The 23,273-nt window shown below is 53.6% G+C and overlaps 1 protein-coding gene and 1 long non-coding RNA gene across 4 annotated transcripts; one reads left to right on the top strand and one right to left on the bottom strand.

The window, feature by feature from the left end:
* The first annotated feature begins 6,451 nt into the window (after nucleotides 1-6,451).
* On the top strand, nucleotides 6,452-22,955 carry ARF1 (ADP ribosylation factor 1). Of its 3 annotated transcripts, none has more exons than XM_003775413.5 (5): nucleotides 6,452-6,581; nucleotides 20,813-20,997; nucleotides 21,077-21,187; nucleotides 21,326-21,450; nucleotides 21,595-22,955. In XM_003775413.5, the coding sequence occupies exons 2-5, from the start codon at nucleotides 20,850-20,852 to the stop codon at nucleotides 21,754-21,756; spliced, it is 546 nt and encodes a 181-aa protein (XP_003775461.1). In that variant the 5' UTR covers nucleotides 6,452-6,581; nucleotides 20,813-20,849; the 3' UTR covers nucleotides 21,757-22,955. The 3 variants fall into 3 exon arrangements, with proteins under 3 accessions (XP_003775461.1, XP_002809405.1, XP_063580970.1); XM_002809359.5 differs by having other exon boundaries at nucleotides 6,523-6,666; XM_063724900.1 differs by lacking the exon at nucleotides 6,452-6,581 and adding an exon at nucleotides 6,923-7,124.
* On the bottom strand, nucleotides 11,745-19,055 carry LOC134761541 (uncharacterized). Its single transcript, XR_010140318.1, has 2 exons — nucleotides 18,307-19,055; nucleotides 11,745-17,378 (listed from the first exon to the last, which is right to left on the bottom strand). It is a non-coding gene; the product is annotated as an uncharacterized LOC134761541 (long non-coding RNA).
* Nucleotides 22,956-23,273: the final 318 nt, after the last annotated feature.

The following is a 23,273-nucleotide window of genomic DNA, read 5'->3' as shown; positions in this document are numbered from 1 at the left end:
ACAGGAGGTCCTGCTCCGAGGCTCCAGCTGGATGTGAAGGGGGGTGCCCAACCTACCCCACTACAAAGCCTTAGAGGTAAACCCAGGCACTGACACCTCAGTTGAGACCTTAGAGCAGAACCAGGTTGCCATGGAGTCCAAGGTCCTGCTTCCCAGGAACTGTGAGAGACCATCTATGCGGACTGCCATTTTAAACCACTACGGTTTGCTGGAATTTGTCACCAAGCCTTGGAACACAGATGGGGACCAACAGTTCCCCTCTCCCCAAACAAGACACGGGCCATTCAGAATCCAGTGCCTTTGCTGCGGACTGCTGTGTCCTCTGGGTCCTGTCTGCCCTATGTGGAACAAGATCCATTTGGTTTTTTGTTCTTTTTTTGTTGGAGACAGAGTCTCACTGTCACCCAGGCTAGAGTGCAGTGGCATGATTAGGGCTCACTGCAGCCTCGAACTCCTGGCCTCAAGTGATCCTCCTGCCTCAGCCTCCTGAGTAGCTGGGAATATATATACATCAAGACACTCAGCTAAGTTTTTAATGTTTTGTAGAGACGGGGTCTCACTGTGTTGCCCATGCTGGTCTCAAATTCCTGAGCTCAAGTGATCCCCGTCTCAGCCTCTCAATGTGCTGGGATTACAGGCTGAGCTACCATGCCTGGCCACTTTGATTTTAGTGGCCTTCTCTGGGGTAGTGAAAAGTTGACCACCCTACAGGAGTCCCCAATATCGTTTTGAGACATTACTGCTCCGTGCAGCCCCAAGCTGGGAAGGTCACACACAGAGTGAGTCTGTGATGCATCTTGGAGACAAGGCCCCCAGCCCAGTTGTACTTCTGCTAGCCTCTGCCTGGAAGCTTGGAAGGTGGAGAGGAAGCCCTGAAAGAGAGGTGCAGACCCCAGCCCCCTAAAACCTGGAGGTGGGTCTCCAGAGAACAGCTTCACCCAGGGGGAGCCTGGCAGGCAACTTCACAATGTGCCTCTCCCTTTCCCCCATCCCTGTGGGCCTGGCCCCTTCCTCACTCCCAGCCCCGCCACCTCATGGGGACGTCCCCCAGGGGTTGCCACGGCCCCATGTCCTGGGCAGCCTCCTGCTGGTGTCCTCATCACACCTCCATGTGGAACCTCTCTCGTACCCACCTACAGGCCTCATCCAGATGAGACCCCTGCCCCTTCACCCACACGGCCCTTCCCAAACGGGGCACACTCAGCCATTCTCTAAGGACAAATGGAAGCCCCCCAACCAGCTTTCCTCACCAACACATCTCTCCCATCTCTGACTTCCTGCCGCACAAGGATCGCCTTAAACAAGCCTTACTTGATGCCAACATCCCCTGACAAGCAGAGCCTTTTGTCAAAAGTCTGCTTAGCCTCTTGTATGCCCACAGCAACAGTAGCTCACTGCCAAGATGCTTCCACATTTGGAGATGCAATCTGTTCTGTGTTGGCCCCTGCCACTGGCCTGGCTGTGTCCCCTGCCACAGACCCCCTGTCTGTCTCCCAGTCCCTGGTTGCCCCCGGAGAGCTCTGACTCAAAAAGGCCCTAGAGCAAAGTAGCTCCACACCTTCAGCCATGTCTCTTCAAAGCCCTGGGGCAGCACCCAGTGCATTCCCAGGGCTCTGAGCTCAGATACAGGTCTCCACGGTGGCCGAGGAGATCCCAGGCAGGCCTTGAGCTGTAGGGCAAAGTTGGTCACTTTACAGAATCCCAGGTTCTGACATCCAACCTGGAAGTAGACTGGAAAGATCCCTCTCCCCCAGGATCCCCCCGGGGTCTCAAGGCTCAAGTAGCCATGATCATGCCACTGCACTCCAGCTGGGGTGACAGAAAGAAGGAAGGAAGGAAGGAAGGAAGGAGGGAAGGAGGGAGGGAGGGAGGGAGGGAGGGAAGGAGGGAAGGAAGGAAGGAGGGGGAGGTACTAGGGTGGGGAGTTGGCAGGCAGACAAGTTGCCAAAGTCCCACAGGCAGAAGAGAGTGTCTGAAAGTAGGCAGAGGCCCACAGTCAGGGCCACTGTCTGAGTCCAGGACAGGCAGAAGGCTCATGTGTGCAGGCAGGGACCACTCTAGCTGACAAGTGGGGTTTCACCAATGCCTACGATAAGTGATGCACGGGACCGGAGAAATGGTGCTATCAGACACTTGAAGACTTGTGGCATGTCACTTTAGGGATGCCGGGTATTTTGTTATCCTGATAGGAGGAGTGGATTGGTGCATGTACCCAGAGTCAGAACTTCTTTTGTTATTAGCACCTGAAATGGTAAAACCAGGCCGCCTCTGTCACTTCAGTTGATCAGGGAGTATAAACAATATTTCCAGCCGGGTGTGGTGGTACCCCCCTGTACTGCCAGCACTTTGGGAGGCTGGGTTAGGAGGGTCATTTTCCCAGGAGTTCAAGACCAGCCTAAGCAACAAAGCAATACCTTGTCTTTAAAAATAAAAATAAAAAAGAGAAAAAATATTTACAGATTCCATGCAACAGCTCTGAGATGAAAAGTTCTGATATTTCAGCAACAAAACCCACAGGTATTGCTAATACTGCTTTTGGGGAATGCTGCTTGCATTTAAGATGGGAGGAAATGCTAAATGTCACTCAGAGGTTAAGAAGAGCCAAGATGTGCTTTTCTGCAACCCCTCCCCAGGGTGCTCACCTCACCGGCTCCCCATTTGTCCACCCAGGCATGACAAGAGGCTGGAAACAGACAGAAAACAGTCCTTGCCCCGAGAAGCCAGCCTGCCTGGGAAAACAAGGTCCCCTGAGAGCTAGTCCAGGGGAGGGGCATGTGCAGCTCTAGGCTTTCATCTGAGGTTTGGAGGGCTGGCATGAGATGGGGAAACTGAGGCCAGAGTGAGTATAAGGGGAAACAGGTGATGCTTCAAAAGGACCAGAAATCAGAGGACTGTGAGCTAACACCCTGGAGTTCGCAGAACTCAACTGTAATTTCCTAAGCCACTGTGTAGTGCAGGCAAGCCCCTGGGACCCTCACCACTGGCCACCGGCTTCCCGAATGACCCCAGACCCCAGCCCAGGCCCAGAAGGCAGGGCAGGGCCACCCTGAGCTGGGAGGTGGGGGCCTCTCCCAGGGCCCATGCAGTCAGAACAGCCGTAATAATTCCTGTGGCGTGCTCCAGGTCCTGTGGTGTGACCAGCCAGAGGGTAGGCTTTGGGTAGGGGTCTGGAGGAGAAGGAAACAGGGCCAGGCAGAGGGGACAGCAGGGTCCTATCCCCACCTCACCCCCAGAGAAGTCTTTAAGGGTATGAGTTCTTCCTGCCACAGATCTTAGAGGTTGAGTGCTTGGACTAAGCCCTGAGTGTGAGGAGGAAGTACTGACTCTGGTGGAGGCAGCACCACCCCACAGAACGCCCTGGCATCTTGCAGTGTGATTCTCCAGCTTTAGCCCACCTAGAGTCTCCCAACAGAGAGAGCAGGCAGAGCAACCATGTGGGAGACAGAGTGGGGCAGGAAATCCAGAGAGGTGAACTCTGTCCTGGGATGCCTGGTGTAGTAGTGAGCTCCCCATCATTGGAGGAATCCAAGATAACATTGCAGTCTGCAGAGGCACCAAAGCGCTTGTTCCCCAAGAGGGAGGGCAGGGCTGGGGAAAGAGTAAAGGTGTTGGCAATAAGCAGACTTGGGCATGGAGTAGTCAAGCTCCAGAGGGGTTCCATCGTAGCTGTGTGACATCAGGTACGTGTGAGACCTCTCTGAACATCTGTGGCCTGGCTCAAATGCCGCACACTTCATAGCCCTGCACTCAGAGGTTGACCAAAGTGCCTGCCAGGCCTGAGGTGGGCTGGGGTCCCCTTCACCTAGCCACAATGGCTGCCTACTAGGTCTCCCACATGGGTATTCCTGCTCCTTTGCTCCAGACAGCCCATCTGTCCTTCCAGCCACCTTCCCTAGGAGGCCAGCCCATTCTGTTGTTTGGCATCCCTGTCTCTGACCTGGTTCTCAGGTGCAGCCACCCCCAGAGGAGAGAAGCCCAGCCCAACCTGAGCTGGCGTCTTTGAGACTGACAGTGGAGGCGGCCACAAAGGCTGGAGGGTCCCTGTCCAGCCTGGCCCCCAAACCCCTCCCTCCAGTCAGCTCATCCCACCCCTCTTGGCTAAACTTCATCTGATCCCAGGGACCTCAGAGGAGAGAGAAAGGGATCTCTACTCCCTAGGCAGCGTTGGGGGAGCACCTGGGCCTCAATTTCCCCAGGAACTCACTGCCTGACACTTCTTAACTCCCTAGTGGGTCTCCTTCCAAGGGCAGAAATCTGGGTGTGACTACCTGGGCTCCCCTGTGCCTGTCTGGCCTGAAGACATCACCTTTGCCCCGGTGGTGGTGGGGAGGCCAAACCAGGAGCACAGAATCAGCAGGAAGGGACTTTTTATTATTATTATTTTCAGACAGGGTCTCACTCTGTCACCCAGACTGGACTGCAGTGGCACAGTCCTAGGTCACTGTAACCTTGAACTTCTGGACCCAAGTGATCCTCCCACCTCAGCCTCCCAAGTAGCTGGGACTACAGGTGTGTGCCACCACACCTGGCTATCTTTGTAAAATTTTTGTAGAGATTATGTTGCCCAGGCTGGGGAAGGTACATTTCTTAACCCTAAGGCTGGGTATACAGGAATCCATTTTATACTTTTTAAACTGTGCATGTATCTGACATATACTCTTTCCTGTCTGCATTTTTTCACATTAAAAAAATATATTTTAAAGGGGCCAGGCACGGTGGCTCACACCTGTAATCCCAGCACCTTGGGAGGCCGAGGCGGGTGGATCACCTGAGGTCAGGAGTTCGAGACCAGCCATGGCCAACATGGTGAAACCCTGTCTCCACTAAAAATACAAAAATTAGCTGGGCATAGGGGCAGACGCCTGTAATCCCAGCTACTTGGGAGGCTGAGGCAGGAGAATTGCTTGAACCCAGGAGGTGGAGATTGCAATGAGCCAAGATCATGTCACTGCACTCCAGTATGGGCGACAGAGCAAGACACCATCTCAAAAAAAATAAATAAATAAAAAGTATTTTAAAGGAAGGGGAGGCAGGCTCTGGTTCCCACACAATCCCCACTCAGTGACCCTGGAGCCACCCCTGGCCACGCTCTGCCAGCAGAGAACCAAAGCCAGGTCCCTTCAGCCCTAAAGCGGCCATAACCACATGTAACCCCCGTGAAATGTCCGCACATGGCCCCGCTCTGGCTGAGCAGGGAGAGGCAGCACAACCAGAAGTTTCCATAGGCATCCACAACCCTCCCTGGGGCTTTCCAAGAGCATCTGAGATGCCTGTAGGGTGGGAGGAAGACGTCCTTCCCCTAAACAGACAACCCTGCCACAGTTTCACACAGGTGAGATTTCAAAAGGGAGCCCCAGGCAGAAAAAGGGACTGAATTTGGGGGCAGGAGGGTCACCGCTTTTGGGGACCTTCGTAGCCCCCGCAGGTGCAGCCTTGGGGGAGAGCTCTGGCCATCGCAGTCACCAGAGGCAGTGAGGACTCCCTGCCCAAGGCGCAAGCAAGGTAGGTGATGGGGGCAGCAAAGGGGCGCAGGAGGCCTGGGCCAGGCCCAGTGATCCCACCCCTCAGGCCCTGCTCCCGGGCCTCGGCCTGGACAAATCAGGTTGATTCCCGACCTCCACAATACCCAGGGCACCGTGCTGCAGGGACACTTTCCCACAAGCCCAACCCCTCACAGCCGCACAAGGGAAGAGGCAAGAAGACCTGAGGGTGGTGGGCAGAGCCAGGCCTCCAGCACACGGAACACAGACTGCAACGGTCCTCTGTTCAGGTGCCTGGGAGCGGGATCTCCTCCGCCTTCAACTGGATCTCAGCTTAAACGCCAGCTCATTAGAGACCACTGTTACCTCCCTTCTGGGCAGCCGTCCCCAACCCTGGGCCCCACCCCCTCGGCCCCGGCCTCCCCCCGGGGTCCCCAGGCCACCTCCTCCTTTGCTTCATCTGTGGCCAGCTCCCTGGCGTCTGCTCCGGGCCTAGGTATGAGCCCGCGCGTCACTGCGGCCGCCGGGGCGCCGAGGCCAGTGCGGGGACACAGCAAGCCTCCCGCCTTCGAACCTTCCGCCGTGGCCCCGCGAGTGCCACAGGTTTCCACAGGGCCGGGGCACGCGCACCCGCGCAGCCTGGGAGCCAGGGACCCCAACCCCGGCGAGGGGCGCCTCGCACCCCCGTCCTCACGCAGTCCCCGAAGCCTCCCGGTGACTGCCAGGTGTGGGAGGAGGAGGGTGGCAACCCAGCCCCGCAGCTCCAGTTGCTGCAGGAGCCCCCCGGGCCTCAGTCTCCAAATATGCCAAACCGGCGGGAGTGAGCCACAAGGTGTCTTCTCGGAAGACTCACAGGCGCAGGCGCAGAGGGGTGCGCGCGAGCCAAGACCGCGGCCCGGGGCGGGGTGTCCCCGGCCCCGCCCCCTGCAGCCCTACCGGAGCCAGCGCGCCTGCGTCGCGGGTGCACGGTGGGCGGAGTTCCCGGCGTCTCCGCCCCTTACCCGGCGTGCCCCGCGCCCGCAGGCGCTGACGTGGCCGCCGTCAGAGCCGCCATCTTGTGGGAGCAAAACCAACGCCTGGCTCGGAGCAGCAGCCTCTGAGGTAAGGGCGAGGGGCGCGGGCCGGTGTGGGCCGCAGACACGTTGGAGCCGGCGGGGGCTGGGGACTGGCCTCGGGGAGACTTGAGGTTCGCGAAGGGCACGTCGACCCCTGCGGCGGCGGCGGCGGCGACAGGGCCGGGCCGGGGGCGGACGAAGACGGGCCAGGCTGAGGCTGGGGCCCGGCCGGAGACGGGGCTGGGCGGTCGGGCGGGTCGGTGAGCTCCTCGCGCCCCTCACAGGTTCCCGAAGTCGCCTGCGGCCGCTTGTCCTCCTCTGCCCGTCCCTGCCCCCGCCCGTCGCCCGGAAGTCCGCTTGGGCGCCGGGCTCTTCTCCAGGAAACCTGGGCTTCCTGCTTCCCTTGCCTCTGCCCTTCTCGTTTCCCGAGGCCGCCCGCGCGTGGAGGGTTGGGGTTAGCGGCCGCGGGGGCCGGTGGGGGTCGTGGGGCCTCCCCCACCCGAGTACAGGCGAGCGAGCGGCATCCGGGCGGACCCCCGCCTCGGGGACCGGGAAACTGAGGCTCGGGCGGCCCCGAGACGCCGTCAAGGTCACGTAGGTGGTGGGGGCTTGCACCTTCGCCTCCCAGCTCCATCCAGTTCGTGTTTGCTCTGAGGACGGTACCGGGTCAGGGGTGGTGAGAGCGGGCGGGCAGGTGGACAGGGACCCCGTGCCCTTCCCTGTCTGCTGAACGGAATGCGTGGACCTTCGGGGGAGCCCAGAGTGCCTCCCTTCACACCAATGAGACGCGATTTGGGGTCAGCACTCAGGGCCCCGGTGGCCTCCAGAGGGCCGGTCGATCTTCGCTTTAATTCCAGGGTGGTTTCTTTGACGTTGTCGGCAGTAGATAAGAAGGCCTCTTCTGAGCTGGTGAATCTTTAACCTACCTGAATCTTTAACCTGCTTGCGGAACGACCTGCTCGCAGACTCTAGGCCGCAGAGGCCGGCCCCAGCGCTCTCTCGGAGCACAGCCTGGGTGGTTACGGCGTGTGAGATTGGGGTTGGACAGCCGTGCGCACCTAGAGTGTTAAATAACCATTGCGACGGCACCTCCTGGCACTCCCTTTCAGTCCAGGCAGCCAGTTGCTGCTTTGCAGGAATTGAGCAGAAATGCACTCGGAATCGCGGGCAGGAAAAGAAGGGAGGTCGGAGGCTTTGGATGGTCCCCGAAGTCGCCGCCTAGTTGAGAGCTGTAGAGTTGGTGCCACTGCCCCTGTTGGAGTGGGCAGTTGTAGTTCTTGTTTCAGAACTAGTGGTCAGCAGTTTTCTTTGCCGGCTGTTGCAAGGCTGGTGGTTCTGGCGTTTTCCGCAGTGTGTTGGGAGGAGTGTGAGATGCCGCGGTGCAGTTGTGTGCGGCCCCTGTGGCCCTCTGCTGTTGCGTTAGCCGTTGTCTAACACGTGTGACCGCATGGATGGTGTCTTCATTTAATTTGAATTTTCACCAGCCCTGCCAAGGTAGCCAGAACCATAAGGTCCTGAAATGCCGTACTATTAGCTGGGTCCAAAATTGAGAAGAATTGAGTAGTGTAAATGTTAGTCACACATCTGATTGGCCACATTGTTAGAGTGTGTTGTCCACGTTTTCACATGTTGGTAGACCGGAGAATAACTGTCACTTGTCTTCTGGTGTATCTTGTTGAAAATAAATCCAAATCACTGCAGCAGTAGGAATATGCTGTTGCCTGTGAGGCAGATTTTCAGATTTGCTAGTTGAAAAAGATTTGAAACAGTTGGTTCGGACAACAGCTGAGTCACACAGTGACTGTGAGTGAAAAGCAAAAACTGGTTCTGTGCCCCTCACAGTTCTGGTTTTGTACATCGTGTGGTCTAGCTATGCGCTGTACCTCTTGCACAATATGGAGAGGACATTCAGACATCTTCACCTGCTCATCTGCCCCTACGGACCAGACAGGCTTGAAACTATAGGAAGATGCATTTGGCCTTTCATTTTTCACTTCAGTAAAATTTAATATGGACTGTCAGCTGCTGCGGTGATCATGGAAGTAGACCTAACTAGGAGAAAAAACTTGTGCAAGTTCACACGCGGAGTAGTATATGACCGTGGTTTCAGAGAATTGAAGCAGTTCTTTTTAGATTCTTCAAATTAAATGTCTCCTTGGTGTATTTAAACCTGCTGTTACTCACAGGCCAGGCTCCACCAAGCTTTCCTACACACTTCTTCCTGAGCTGTGACCATTCTCCTGAGCAAGAGGCTGCAGCCAGCCTGGGCTGGCGGGCCCATACTGTCTCTCATAGGCATTCTCTGCCCTTGACCTTTCACCTCCATAAACTCAAGAGGGTGAAAGGAAATAGAGTGTACTGTCAGTGGTAATTGGGAGAGAAACACGAAAAGGCCTCGCAGTGGGGGGTCTTAAATTATGAGAACTTGTGTTTTCTGTGTTGTGTCTGCTCCTTGTTGGCGTGGATGGTTGGTAGGGGCATTCTGCCCGTAGCGTCTGAAGTGGTCTTTTGGAAAAGATTTGGCCCCTTCATGTTGGGATTCCAGGACTTGCCTTCATCCTCAGGTTGATATTCTCCTGTGGTTGTTACAAGCTCTCTAAGGCATAGTTGCACTTACTGCCTTACAGCTGCGCAGCTGCCGCACCGTTCAGGTAGGTAGTTTCACATTCTCAGGTGGGTCAGATGACCTTGTTAGCGACTTGACAGACATGTTCTGGATGCTCTTTGTTCCCAGGAGGCTCTCAGGTCCTCCCCCAGGGTGCTGTTACTCAGCCACCTACAGGGATGGGGAGACAGTGAGGCTGGCTGATTAGCCATAATGTCCTTGACTAATCCTGGTTTCCTGGTTCTCACACAGTTGTAACAAGGGCTTGCAGCTGGTTGTCAGCCAACAGACTGGGAAGGGTGGTGCTTCTTACAGGCCCTGATAACAGGAGAAGCCTAAATGACAACAAGAGAAGAGACAGGGAAAGCATAAAAGGCAGGCAGATTTTCACAGGCACAGCAATTGAAAATGATTCTGTTTAGAAAGCAGACGTTCTCCCACACCCCTGAGGCCCAGGGCTCACTGCTAGCGTACAGCATGAAGTGAACAGGAGAATTGATTCAGTCCATGAACATTTCAGGAAGTTAGAAGTCTATAGTTGTGGATTGCAAAATACATATCTGGCCTGCCTCCCATTTCCTGGTTAAAATACTTGGAATCTCCAAAGTGATGATGTCTTTTTGTACCCTAATGAGTTGACCAGTGACGGGCAGCCCTTACGAAACTTCAGGGTAGGGCTAGTCACAGGGCCAAGGCAGGATTAGAGGGTTTCAGCCCCACCCTCCAATTTCCCCAGAGTGGAGAGGGACTGAAGATTGAGCTGGTCACCAATAGCCAATAATTTAATCAATCACACCTATATCAGGAAGCCACACTTTTGCCTTCAGTAGTTAATAGCATCTACAGCCCCGTGTTTCCACATTTGTACAAAGGAATGTTTAGACTGAACCACACTTAAGTACAGTTTTGAAACAGCATGAGGCTGGGCGTGGTGCCTCACGCCTGTAATCCCAGCACTTTGGGAGGCCGAGGCAGGTGGATCATGAGGTCAGGAGATTCAGACCATCCTGGCGAACATGGTGAAACCCCGTCTCTCCTAAAAATACAAAAAAATTGGCCAGGCGTGGTGGTGTGCGCCTGTAGTCCCAGCTACTCGGGAGGCTGAGGCAGGAGAATGGCGTGAACCCGGGAGGCGGAGCTTGCAGTGAGCCGAGATGGTGCCACTGCACTCCAGCCTGGGCAACAGAGCGAGACTCTGTCTCAAAAAAAAAAAAAAAAAAAACCAGCGTGAATTTCCTTGTTGATGGGAAATACCCGAAAGGCCTGCCTGGCTTTCAGAGAGCTTCCAGAAAGCTGAATTCATGGAGGTTCCTGGAGAGTGGCACGCCCAGGAGGGCAAGGTGGCGCCGTGTCTCTTCCCTCATACACCACCCACTGCATCTCTCCATCTGTATCGTTTGTAATATCCTTTATGAAAAACCAGTAACCTTTAGTGTTTTTCTGAGTTCTGTGAGCCACTCTAGCGAATTAATTGAACCCAAGGGGAAGGAGTTATGGGAACCCTGATTTATAGATGGTTGTCCAGAAGCACAGGTAAAATAACCTGGAGCTTGTGATTGCCTCCAGGTAGACAGTGTCAGAATTGAATTGAATTAAACGACACCTAGCTGGTGTCTGCTGCAGAACACAGAACTGGTTGCTTGCTTGGCATGTGGGGAGAAACCCCTGCTCATGTGGTGTCAGAAGCGACCTGTGTTATATGAGTGTGTGAGAAATTGAGTTTGGGTTTTCCTGTGTCCTCAAAATAGTATATTTTGAAAGCCTTCTAGGCAGAATGTATTAAAATAGTTTTTACTCCCTGAAGGGATGCCAGCAAGCTAGAAAGATTCATTTCCAAAGGGCTTCCAGTGGTAGCATGGCTAGACATGAGACATCTTTCCATTTGTGTCATACAGCAAGTTATTTTTGCAGTACCATATACACTATGCGGGAAACTTTTAAGTATTTTATAGGTTTGATTTAGGTACAAATGGCCAAGAAGACTATTGTTAGCTATCATCTAGACTCATCCTGGGGATTGGGAATGGAGGCAGTTAGATGTGCCTGTGCTTTGTACCTTCTGTAGATGGGAATGCAGTTGCTCACTCACCAATCAAATTTATTGATTTATATTTAAAATACTATGAATACATCTTCTGGCAATTTTGGTGGTGACATTTTCCTTAAAATATTTGTACTAGCCAGGCACTGTGGCTCACACCAAGTAGATTGTAGTGCAATCTACTTGGGAGGCTGAGGCAGGAGAGTGGATCACTTGAGCCTAGGAGGTCAAGGTTGCAGTGAGCTGTGATCATACCACTGCACTCCAGCTTGAGTAACAGAGCAGGACCCTTAGCTCTTAAAAAAAAATTTATACCTACTCACCAGCTGAGGACCTGGGGGCAGGTTTAGAAAATAGATTTTGAACACGCATCCCTCCCTCCCTTTTGTGGTGTCTGACATAACTGAGCTGCCACACTTTTGCCTTCAGTAGTTAACAGCATCTACAACCCCATTTTCCCACATTTTTACAGTCAAAAGAATATTCAGACTGACCCACACCTGAGTACAGTTTTTAAACAGCATGAAATTCCTTGTTGATGCGATAGGTTTTTTGTGACGAACTTAATTTTTAGGGAAAGCACATCTGCAGATGTGTACAGTTGATCTTCATGAGCCCTATGGGCCTGATAAACATTCTTTTGCCATTGTTTTCTCCTCTCCTTGGTGGTGAGTCACTTGTGCAGTGCCCAACGGAAGAGGGTGGGAGGCTGGGGAGGAAGGCCTGTTCTGGGCAAAGGAAGCCCTGCTTGATGAGCATGAGGCTCCATGGGGGCAGGGGCTGTGACGGTGAGTGCCACACAGAGCTGCCCACACTGGTGGAGGGAAGGCAGGGAGATACCAGGACCATCCGGAAGGGGCTGAGTGTCATTTGACAGGTGCCATGTGAGCAGAGATGTGAAGGAGTGGCCTGGGACAATCAGGGCAGAATCCCTGAGGTGAGTGCGCTGGCTGGCAGAGTTTGGAGACCTACCAGGAGCAGGGTGCATACTGGGTGGGAAGCCTGCTGGGGTGTGCAGTGGCCCTCGGAGGCGGTCTACGGTCCCCAGAAAAAGGAATTCGGTAATCTGTGATGGCATTTTTGGGTGGCAGCACTGGCACCTTTGGCAGTGGCAAGAACACTTCCTGTCTGACCTTCATGTGGGGAAGGTCGTCTAATGTCCCAGACCTGTTATAAATATGAAAAAACTTTTTTATGCATAGTTTTAACAGGTGTTCTGGAGTTCCAGGAACAAAATCACCTTATAAATCAAAGATGACTGTGTATTGTTCTCTTCAGAATCACAGCAAGAATTCAGTTTCCAGAAGGAAAAGCTACAGTAGTTGCTTCATGGACACAACTTGCCCTTGAGGTTGGTGGTGTCAGTGCATGAGCAGCCTGGTAAGGGTGGTTCTCTGGCCGCTACCCTTGGTCCTCTAGCGTGGTTGTGAAGTCACTTTCCTTTACTCCCCATTGCATCATAGTTGGGGCAGAGCAGTGGTTCTCTGCTGTCTTGTGCGAGTGCTGGGATGCTGTCTCTACTTCCTTTTGGGTTGCCAGAGGCAGCATTTAGAGCACAGTGTGGGCATTATGTTGTGGACCAAGGCAGCCTATTGCAAGGACCTGATCTGGCGGCAGCCGTGGGGCAGCTCTGAGCAGAGCATCGGGTCACCTGGCTGACTGGTGTGCTGAGAACACGCAGGAGGAGGCTGGAGACGGGGTTCTTGCCTGGGGAACAGAAGGGAGGCTACTCGCATCACAGCAGAGAATGCCTGTTGGGTTTGGGAGGGGGGTTTCGGCAGCAAAGCTGGCTGTCAAGGGGCAGGAATTGGGAGGAGGGTCTAAAGTCTTGAAGAGAAATGTGGTGTCGTTGTGTAGGGGCCGCCATCACCTGGAGAGCAGGGCAAATGCCAGCGTGTGTGTGAGACCTAGGTCACTCGAAGGGAGGTCCCCAGAGTGTGTCCCCGGGGTGTGCCTTTCTCTCACCTAGGTCTGGAGTGCCTCCAGAAGTGAGGATTTCCTGCAAGGGCGGTGGCCTCCCAGGGCCTGTGGGGGGCGTCCCCGTCTCTTTACATGTCTGACTGACCAGAGTGGGGCGGGGTGGCAAGGTGGTGCTCGTCCCAAAGCTGGGGGAAACCTGGTGATGGCTCCCACTCCCATTGTTGCACTTCGCTTTTGATTGCTCTGGAAGAGCAAGTCCATGTGTGGTGTTTCCCCTCAGCCCACATTTTTAAAATGAAAGTTTCTTGAAGGCAGAAATCAAGTTTTAGGCATTGGCTCAATCACTGGTGCAGCCATTGCATTAATTTTCTTTAACCTGGTGTGGAGAATCTACAGGGGCCCCACCCCCTTCTAGTGGTTAGAGGAAGGAGCAACTTGCTCTCCCAGTTTATAACAGCAACACCAGCAGTGTGCTGTTCCAGTTCCCCTTTGTTTTTCAAGAGGTGTGGAAAGGGGCTTTCAGGGCCCTGGATCCCCCAGCCCCACACAAGGGTGGGCCCATGTTTGCCCGGAACAGTGCCTGGCAGTAGCTCAATGCCCATCACGTCTGTGGTGAGTGTGTAGTTCAGGAAGTGAACTGGCAAAGCTGAGTATCACCCTTTCTTCCTGGGTTCTTGCCACTCCCCTGAAAACCAGGGTAGCATTGTCACATTAGATAGCTCCGCCATGTGTGCGCTGACCATGCTGAGATGGGCACTGTGGACTCAGCCTCTGGTCATTGCTGGAACCAGTGGCCTCCATGTGAGGTACAGGGTAACGCACTGCCAGCAGATGGTTGGGGTGTGGACACTCGTCCTGCCCTCTTGGCTTCGTGCTGTGCCATCGCACAGTCATTCGCTGTTTAGCATGCATGGGAGAGAGTGAAGCACAAGGGCCCAGGCCCCTGGGAGTGCCTCCCCTCAAGTTGGAAGAGCCCTTGGGCACGGCATAGGCGCCTGGCAGAATTGGACTGGGCCATGATCCAGGGCGTTGGGACCTCACCTAGGAGTTGGGGTTCTGGTCGGAAGCCCTGTGGAGACACGGTCTCCCCTGTGGGCACCAAACTGACCTCAAACTGCTGATTCTTTGGCCCTGGGAACGGGGCTGGTTGGGGCTGGTTGAAGTACTCTCCTGGCAGCTGTCACTTGCAGGGAGAGGTGGGGGTAGGGGTACTGTGTTTCTTAGCTGTTCCTCGTTGCAGCGTTAAATCCCTGCAGGTTCCTCATTCTCAGCTTGTGTTGTGAGTTTCAGTGTTGTGGGCTAATGTGGGTTTGCGTTTTTGGTCTTGGTTTTCCCAGTGGCCAGTCCATCAGCCACTGCACTGGGGGCCAGGTAGAGGCCAACTGCACCATGCCTGCCAGAGTAGGAATACTGGTAGGCCCCAGGCTCTGCTGCCCCTTCCATGTCGTTGTGTAAGCATCCATGGACAAAGCTGACTCACAGGGTGTGCACAGCTGCAGGGAGGCCAGGAAACAGGGGTTTTATTCTAGAGGGCCTTTGCTCAGTGACAGATCAGAGTCCCATCACTGAGAGAGCAGGGCTGGGGCAGCACAAAGGACTGGAGAGTGTTTGCCATGATGCCATGTGCACAGCCAGCGCAAGTCTCTCATTGTAGCTGTGGTCAGAGGTCATGAGACACTGCCTTCAGCAGCCCTGGGAGCCCACCTGGTGTGTGCTTAGAGCTGTGCATCTGCAGATTTCAGAAGGACTTACGTTTGGTGAGGTGCTTTGAAGTAACACTTCACAAATACCAAGAAGCAAGAAATACACAAATAAGCAGGCAACGGTTCTTTGGTGTTCACATTAGCTGTAGTCCCAGAACTCAGTCCATGAGGTGGAATCACAAAAATGGAATTCATTTCTAGCTGACAGTGATCTAAACTGAATTTCACTGATTGCCCCACCTGAAAGTCAGACCTGATAGATAATACCCTCCCTTAACTCAAGGCCAGCAGCAGATGTGTTAGAGGGGACCCTTGTGCCTGGCAGCCCTTGTCTCCTAATGGCTGTGGGGTTACTGTGTCGAGTTGTAATACCTAATGAGCTCCTCTAAAAACATCCTGAAACTTTTGTAAAAAAAACCAGCAGACTCTCAGTGGAACTTGCCTTCAGATGCAGGCCTTCTATAAGAGTTCTAGAATGTGTGTGCCGTTCTTTTGTCTCAATCTGCATGAGTGGAAGTCTCTTCAACATGATTGGGTGCGTGGAGTGTCTCGGTCATGTGTCTTCACCTCTGAGCATGCCTTTTGATTCGCACCTGTGTCACAATTGTTCTGGCCTGTGAGATGTGTCTGCCTGTCACCAGTATCGACACATTTAGTTTTCCCTTTACGTGAGTTTTGGTAAAATAGTGACAAAATGTAATGCAGTGCTCAGTCGCAGAAAAATGTCAGGCCTACAGAAATGGAGCATTTGGCTGGCAGGTAGAGTGATGACCATAGGCTTTATTTGGCGGGTGTGGTAAACAAGCAGCTTGTGCAGGTGAGAATAAATGGCCATATTGCATTTCATTTTAAGGACTCCCTTAAAATGAAAATCTTCATGTGGGAAATGAACACAGGCTTTCACGAAATTGATCATCTACACTATATGTATGACTATCGAAAGGCCGTTGTTCCTCAGAAATTCTTAAAATGTTATGTAATGTACATGAGTCCCTTCAGGAAGTCATCAGCTTTGTTCAGTTTCCTCAGATGAGATAGTAAAACTGAGATTATGAACTATAAAGATGTATGTAATTTGTCAGTGAACTTGACTTTAATAAAAGCTTTTTAAAAAAGAACTCTGGGTGGGGTGCATTGGCTCACACACATAGTCCCAACTACTGTAGAGGTCAGGGCAGGAGAATCACTGGAGCCCAAGAGTTCAAGATCAGCCTGGGCAGGATAGCGAGACCCTGTCTATAGAAAATATTAAAAATCAGCCAGGCATGGTGGCGTGCCCTTGCAGTCCCTGCCACTTGGGAGGCTGAGGTGGGAGGTTCGCTTGAGCCCAGGAACTCAAGGGTGCAGTGGGCTGTGATCGAACCACTGAATTCCAACCTGGGTGACAGAGTGAGGCCCTGTCTCAAAAAGAGAACTCTCGATGTCACTGGCTTTCCATGTAAGCAGAGCACATCATGTGAGCCCCATTCGTGGATGTCAGTCAGCAGAACAGAATCTTGGACCTGGAGCTTGTTTGTGCTGTGCTAGAGGTTGGAGATATCTCTGTCTTTCTGTTGGTTCCTGTCAGTTCAGGTCACTTAGAGATTCTGTTACATACACCAGCTCTGACAGGTTGGGGGAAATGATCAACCTTCCGCCTGCGCCTTTTTCCTTCCCTGACTCATGCCAAAGTATCCCTGAGATCTGCAAGGGACCGAGGACAGGACTGGCTGGTGGTCCGGGTACAGGCCACAGAGGCATCTGGACGCCCGTGCATCTGGACCAGTTTGGTTGGATCCATTCATAGACACAAAACGGATGTGAACTCACAGAGCTACATTTTCTCCCTGCCCCTGTTCAGGCACAGTGAGGTGTCCGGGAATGTAGCTGCCAGAGTTGACTGTCCCGTTCTCTGGTGTAATGCCTGAAGGCCACCTTTACCATTGGTCTCTGGTCCTCACCGAAGAAAGAAACATTCTTCCTAAAAGACTTTTTTTCCCCAGAGTTGGAGCCCACAGTGTGGTCAGGAAAGAGAAGTAGCCACTGGCGGATCCTGGCATCCTCCTGCAGGGCAGCCCCCTTCTCAAAGTATGAGGGGTCCCGTCGTGTACAAGCAGGAAGGCTCTGAGAAAGTCAGGTTTGCTCCTACCACAGGATAATTCCGATGAACCTGAAAAGCGGGTTTTGGCTTGTGTTCAGGGACTCTGGTGGAAGAAAGGGTGACAGCACCTGGCCTGGGCGTGACACAAGTTAGGACCTGTACCAAGAGGCCCTGGAATTGAGGGTGGGGATTGCTGTGGACCCTTTCTCCCTCTTTGGAAACTGTTGGGTCTCCATCTGTCACAGAAGCAGTAAATGGTGTAGGGGCTGCCAGGTCTAGGGTCCTGTGGGGATGATGGAACGTGCTGAGGCAGGACGTGCCAGCCACCCTCTGCCCGTATGTGCAGCAGGGCCGCAGATGTGCTTGTGGGTAGGAGAGACCAAGCTGTCTGTGTGCTGATGTCTTGACACCTGAGACTTCAGGTTCACACCTTCTGGTTCTGCCATTCCATTGCAGGGTGGCTTCCCTCCTTTGGGGACTCTTAACGCTTTGGTCTGTTTAAAAAAAAAAAAAAAAAGGCCAGGCGTGGTGCCTCACTCCTGTAATCCCAGCACTTTGGGAGGCCGAGGTGGGCTGATCATCTGAGGTCGGGTTCGAGACCAGCCCTGACCAACATGGTAAAACCCCATCTCTACTAAAAATAAAAATAAAAAATTAGCTGGGCGTGGTGGCACGCGCCTGTAGTCCCAGCTACTTGGGAAGCTGAGGCAGGAGAATCTCTTGAACCTGGGAGGCAGAGGTTGCAGTGAGTTGAGATCGTGCCTGGGAGGTTGCAGTGAGCTGAGATCAAGCCACTGCACTCCAGCCTGGATGACAGAGTGAGACTCCGTCTCAAAAAAAAAAAAAAAAAAGCCACCAATGGGGAGGGCCTGGGATTACTGGCATCACAAACCCTGCTGCCTGTAGGCTGCATGGTCTCCTGTGCATGGTTGGCAGCGCTGCCCCAGGCATGAGGAGGCAGCAGGCATCTGTGGATCATGGACAGTGCTGGGGTCGAGGGGGTTGGTGACGGCGTGACACCCCTTCCCCTGAGTGGCTGGGTGTTACTGTCAATTCTCCCAAGCGCCGTGCTTCAGTGGTTGTGGCAGTCTGGTGCTGCCTCTGCCCAACTGGCAGGCAACCCTTATTCCTGAGTCCCTGCTGACTTGGTTTCCTAGGTTTATTCCTCCTAGACTTGTTAACTTGTACAGTTAACAAGCCTTTGACACCACACACCCTCGCCTCAGCTTTCCAACACCCCAGTAATAACACAACATCAGGACTCGCTAAATATCATCCACCATATGTTTTCCTGGAGTAACTCATAAAAGGCCCTCTTTTCGTTCCATTTCATGCTTGGGTTTTTCATGCGAACCTGTCATTAGTTTTTCTGCATTGCTTAGAGTTGCCCAACCCTATAATAAGAACACGTAGGTGGCATACCCCATTCTTGCAGGTGTCCACTTCCTGCTCCAGTCTGAGGGGGTTGACTAGGCTGCTGCTCTCTCTCCACGTTGCTGTGGGCTCGCATCCTCTCCCTGGTTCCCTGGGGGAGCTTCTTGGGGAAGGAACATGTGAGAGGTCTGAGGCCCGGTGGTTTGGGAGTTATTTTCATTCTCCCCTAACACTTGTTGGATACTTTGGCTGGGTATAGAATTAAAGGTCATGTTCTAAGGGTTTCGAAAGCAGTGTTTCAGAGTCTTCCATTCTCTGGGGCATCAGAGGTGTCATTTGCCCTTGTGCATTCTGGAGTCCACCTTGCACCTTTATTGGGTCTCATCTAGGTCCCTGGCTTGCGCTTCGGCCCTTTGAGGCCAAAGCCCGGATTCCTGGGTCCCCGCTCTGGAACACGGAAAAATTTCACCCCATAATTTCGTATGTTCTTTCTTTTTAGGGTTTCTGTTAGTTGATATCTTAAGTTACTCCTCATTTTCCTTTTTCATTGTTTGTTTTTGTTCTGCCTTCTGAGCACCTTCATTTTGAATTTTCCTTTTCAGCTATTTGTGTATCTATCAGGTTTTTCTCCTTTTCCTTTGTTAAAATAGTCTTCTGTCTTCAGTCTCCTGTCTTGGTTGCCTCCTTGCAGATTCCTTTTATATTTGGGTCTCTTATGTTGGTGGCCTTTCAAAGGCAGACAGGCCTGTCTCTTGGTGGGGGGTGGGGGTGGGCGGAGCTCCAGTTGTTTGTGTGTGGATCTGCTGGGGCATATAGAACTCTCAGGAATTATTCTGGAATTTCACGGCTCAAGTGTGTTGTCATGGCTCAGCGCAGGCCTAAGCCCTGCTGCAGCTGCTCCCCTAGACCAAGCTTGTCCAACCCTTAGGCCACATGTGGCCCAGAATGGCTTTGAACCTGACCCAACACAAATTTCTAATAAAACATTGAGATTATGGGGGGTTTTTTGTTTTGATTTGGTTCATCAGCTGTTGTGTTAGTATATTTTGTGTGTGGTCCAAGACAATTCTTCTTCCATTGTGGCCCAGGGTAGCCAAGATTGGACATTCCTGCCCTAGGCAGTCCCAGCTTCATCCCTTGGGTCCCAGGTGGTCCAGTTTTCTCTGCCTGGTCAATCATCACGTCCAAGGTCTTCCTCCCTTTTCTCTCTGCCCTTCAAGGCGTGTGTGTCGTTTTGGTGTCTTCATTGGCAGTGGTTGCAGGAGTGGACTGAGAGGGCATGTATTCAGTCTCTTCTGTGCTCCATGGGTGGTGGTCTTCCTCTGGGCTTAGAAAACCTGGCTGTCCCCAAAAAGGGAACACTACAGTGAAGGTCCTTATAAATTTCAGAATTCATTTAAGTTTCAGAATAGGTGACATGTTCAAAACCAAGAGCAAAGTGTCCAAAGGACACTGATCCAGCTTGAAGGGGTTCTGCGGCTCATCTGGGATGATGACAGTGTTAAATCAGACACAGGCGGCCAGTTCACACCCACTGAAACACACAGGCATGTGTGGGCTCTCGCTGATGTTGAGAAATGGAGAAGAGGCATTTCCTTGCAGTAGCATGCTGGGGTGACTGGATGAGAAAGTCACCAGCAGACAGTCATGGCCATGATTCAGCCAAAAGCCGCCTGTGTGTGGAACCCCTGATGGAGGAGGTCTGATGAGGGGTGGTTGTGCTCACAGGCTCCTGGCATGTCCTCTTGAAGGCAGAAGCCTTCCTCACTCGGGGTTAGCCCCACTGCGGGTGCAGTGAAAAAGCAGTCATTGTTTCAGAAAGTGACCAGTTTTTTCTAAAGTCCCTGTTCGGAATAAAATCACCTGATTCGTGAAATTGCCCACTGGGCAGTGAGGCCAAAGCCTAATAGCTTCAGTGTCCTCACAGAGGCATCTGGGCAGTGGAGGCCCTTCCTGCTGGAGTCTCCACAAGGCTCTAATGGTGGGTGCCAGCTGACTTAATTGCTGTCCCCGATATTGGTGTTCTGCTGAGGGAACCCCTACCATTGCGGTGTGGGGCAGACATGGCGTGCGTGCCCCATCGAGGCTGTGTCCTCATGGGAGTGTGTCCCTGAAGGTGTCCTGCTGTGCCTGGCGTGGCCCTGTGTGCTCTGGTCCTTGTGAGTGTGGGGAGGCACAGTGAGTGGTGCTCTCTGGCCCTGGAAGGTTCTGTGTTGGGGTGTAGAGGAGCCTTGCACGCACCTGGAAGCCAGTCCTCAGGCAGCCAGCCTCCCCTCCTAAATAGGCTTTGATGAGGCAGCCTTTCTGGCCATGCAGCTGTGGGGACGGCTTCCCAAGATGAGGGCAACAGTTTCTCAATTCCTGACTCAGCCATTTTCCCTCAGCCCCCATCCTGAGGTGGATTTGGGGGGCATGGGAGGCAGGGCTCTTTCCCTGTTTCCCTGCAGGCTTCCAGGAGGTGGGGTGAGGCAATGGTGCGTCCCTGGGTGGGCGGGCTCTGAGCAGCTGCTGCTGGGCAGCACAGAACCAGACATGGAGCACCTTGTCTCTCCAGGTGTCCCTGGCCAGTGTCCTTCCACCTGTCCACAAGCATGGGGAACATCTTCGCCAACCTCTTCAAGGGCCTTTTTGGCAAAAAAGAAATGCGCATCCTCATGGTGGGCTTGGATGCTGCAGGGAAGACCACGATCCTGTACAAGCTTAAGCTGGGTGAGATCGTGACCACCATTCCCACCATAGGTGAGGTGGGGGCCAGCAGGGAGTGGGCTGGGCTGGGCTGGGCCAAGGTACAAGGCCTCACCCTGCATCCCGCACCCAGGCTTCAACGTGGAAACTGTGGAGTACAAGAACATCAGCTTCACTGTGTGGGACGTGGGTGGCCAGGACAAGATCCGGCCCCTGTGGCGCCACTATTTCCAGAACACACAAGGTGAGTGGCTGGGGCCTGGTCCCATGGGCACTCCTGCTTCTAGAGAAGGGGGACCAGCCCATAGATGGGGCATCGATGCCCATAGATGCGGCAGGGGGGCTGTGTTCCCATGACCATTTGACACTGGCTGCCCGGCAGGCCTGATCTTCGTGGTGGACAGCAATGACAGAGAGCGCGTGAACGAGGCCCGTGAGGAGCTCATGAGGATGCTGGCCGAGGACGAGCTCCGGGATGCTGTCCTCCTGGTGTTCGCCAACAAGCAGGTAGGTGCCCGGGCCAGCCTGGGGAATGTGAGGAGCCAGTGTGGGTTCCTCCAGGGCGCCTGGTGGTAGGGGTTACTGGAGGCTGGTGGGGCCCCTTTCTCTGTCCTGGGGACAGCCCTTCCCACCAACCCTTCCTTCCCCCAGGACCTCCCCAACGCCATGAATGCGGCTGAGATCACAGACAAGCTGGGGCTGCACTCCCTACGCCACAGGAACTGGTACATTCAGGCCACCTGCGCCACCAGCGGCGACGGGCTCTATGAAGGACTGGACTGGCTGTCCAATCAGCTCCGGAACCAGAAGTGAACGCGACCCCCCTCCCTCTCACTCCTCTTGCCCTCTGCTTTACTCTCATGTGGCAAACGTGCGGCTCGTGGTGTGAGTGCCAGAAGCTGCCTCCGTGGTTTGGTCACCGTGTGCATCGCACCGTGCTGTAAATGTGGCAGACGCAGCCTGCGGCCAGGCTTTTTATTTAATGTAAATAGTTTTTGTTTCCAATGAGGCAGTTTCTGGTACTCCTATGCAATATTACTCAGCTTTTTTTATTGTAAAAAGAAAAATCAACTCACTGTTCAGTGCTGAGAGGGGATGTAGGCCCATGGGCACCTGGCCTCCAGGAGTCACTGTGTTGGGAGAGCCGGGCACGCCCTTGGCTTTAGAGCTGTGTTGAAATCCATTTTGGTGGTTGGTTTTTAACCCAAACTCAGTGCATTTTTTAAAATAGTTAAGAATCCAAGTCGAGAACACTTGAACACACAGAAGGGAGACCCCGCCTACCATAGATTTGCAGTTATGGCCTGGATGCCAGTCGCCAGCCCAGCTGTTCCTTTCGGGAACATGAGGTGGTGGTGGCGCAGCAGACCGCGATCAATTCTGCATGGTCACAGTAGAGATCCCCGCAACTCGCTTGTCCTTGGGTCACCCTGCATTCCATAGCCATGTGCTTGTCCCTGTGCTCCCACGGTTCCCAGGGGCCAGGCTGGGAGCCCACAGCCACCCCATTCTCCCGCAGGCCGCCCCACCCACCTTCAGGCAGCCTATGGGACGCAGGGCCCCATCTGTCCCTCGGTCACCGTGTGGCCAGAGTGGGTCCGTCGTCCCCAACACTCGTGCTCGCTCAGACACTTTGGCAGGATGTCTGGGGCCTCACCAGCAGGAGCGCGTGCAAGCCGGGCAGGCGGTCCACCTAGACCCACAACCCCTCGGGAGCACCCCACCTCTGTGTGTGATGTAGCTTTCTCTCCCTCAGCCTGCAAGGGTCCGATTTGCCATCGAAAAAGACAACCTCTACTTTTTTCTTTTGTATTTTGATAAACACTGAAGAAGCTGGAGCTGTTAAATTTATCTTGGGGAAACCTCAGAACTGGTCTATTTGGTGTCGTGGAACCTCTTACTGCTTTCAATACACGATTAGTAATCAACTGTTTTGTATACTTGTTTTCAGTTTTCATTTCGACAAACAAGCACTGTAATTATAGCTATTAGAATAAAATCTCTTAACTATTTCACCGGCTCTCCAGTGCTTCCACACAGGCATACTGCCCCCAGGAGATGGTGGGTGGATCAGCCAGCTTTACTCTAGGAAGTGCAGGTGACCGCCTAGGGCCGCCACCTGAGTCCACACCCTCCCCATGTTCCCTCCTGAGTGTGCGGGCACTTCTCTGTGTCTCTCTGTGTGAGAGGCTCTTCCAGCATGGTTGCCCACAGTGACCTTGGTCTCGTTTGCAGTCCTGTTGGGCCTAGCCAGTGAGACCTGGGCCATACAGGGCCGGGGTCAGCAGGCACCATGGAAGACCTCAGCGTCCATCCTTCCCTCTACCGGC

Source organism: Pongo abelii, chromosome 1 (genome assembly GCF_028885655.2).
Source record: "Pongo abelii isolate AG06213 chromosome 1, NHGRI_mPonAbe1-v2.0_pri, whole genome shotgun sequence".
Taxonomy (NCBI): domain Eukaryota; kingdom Metazoa; phylum Chordata; class Mammalia; order Primates; family Hominidae; genus Pongo; species Pongo abelii.
This window is presented reverse-complemented; position numbering and strand designations above follow the sequence as displayed.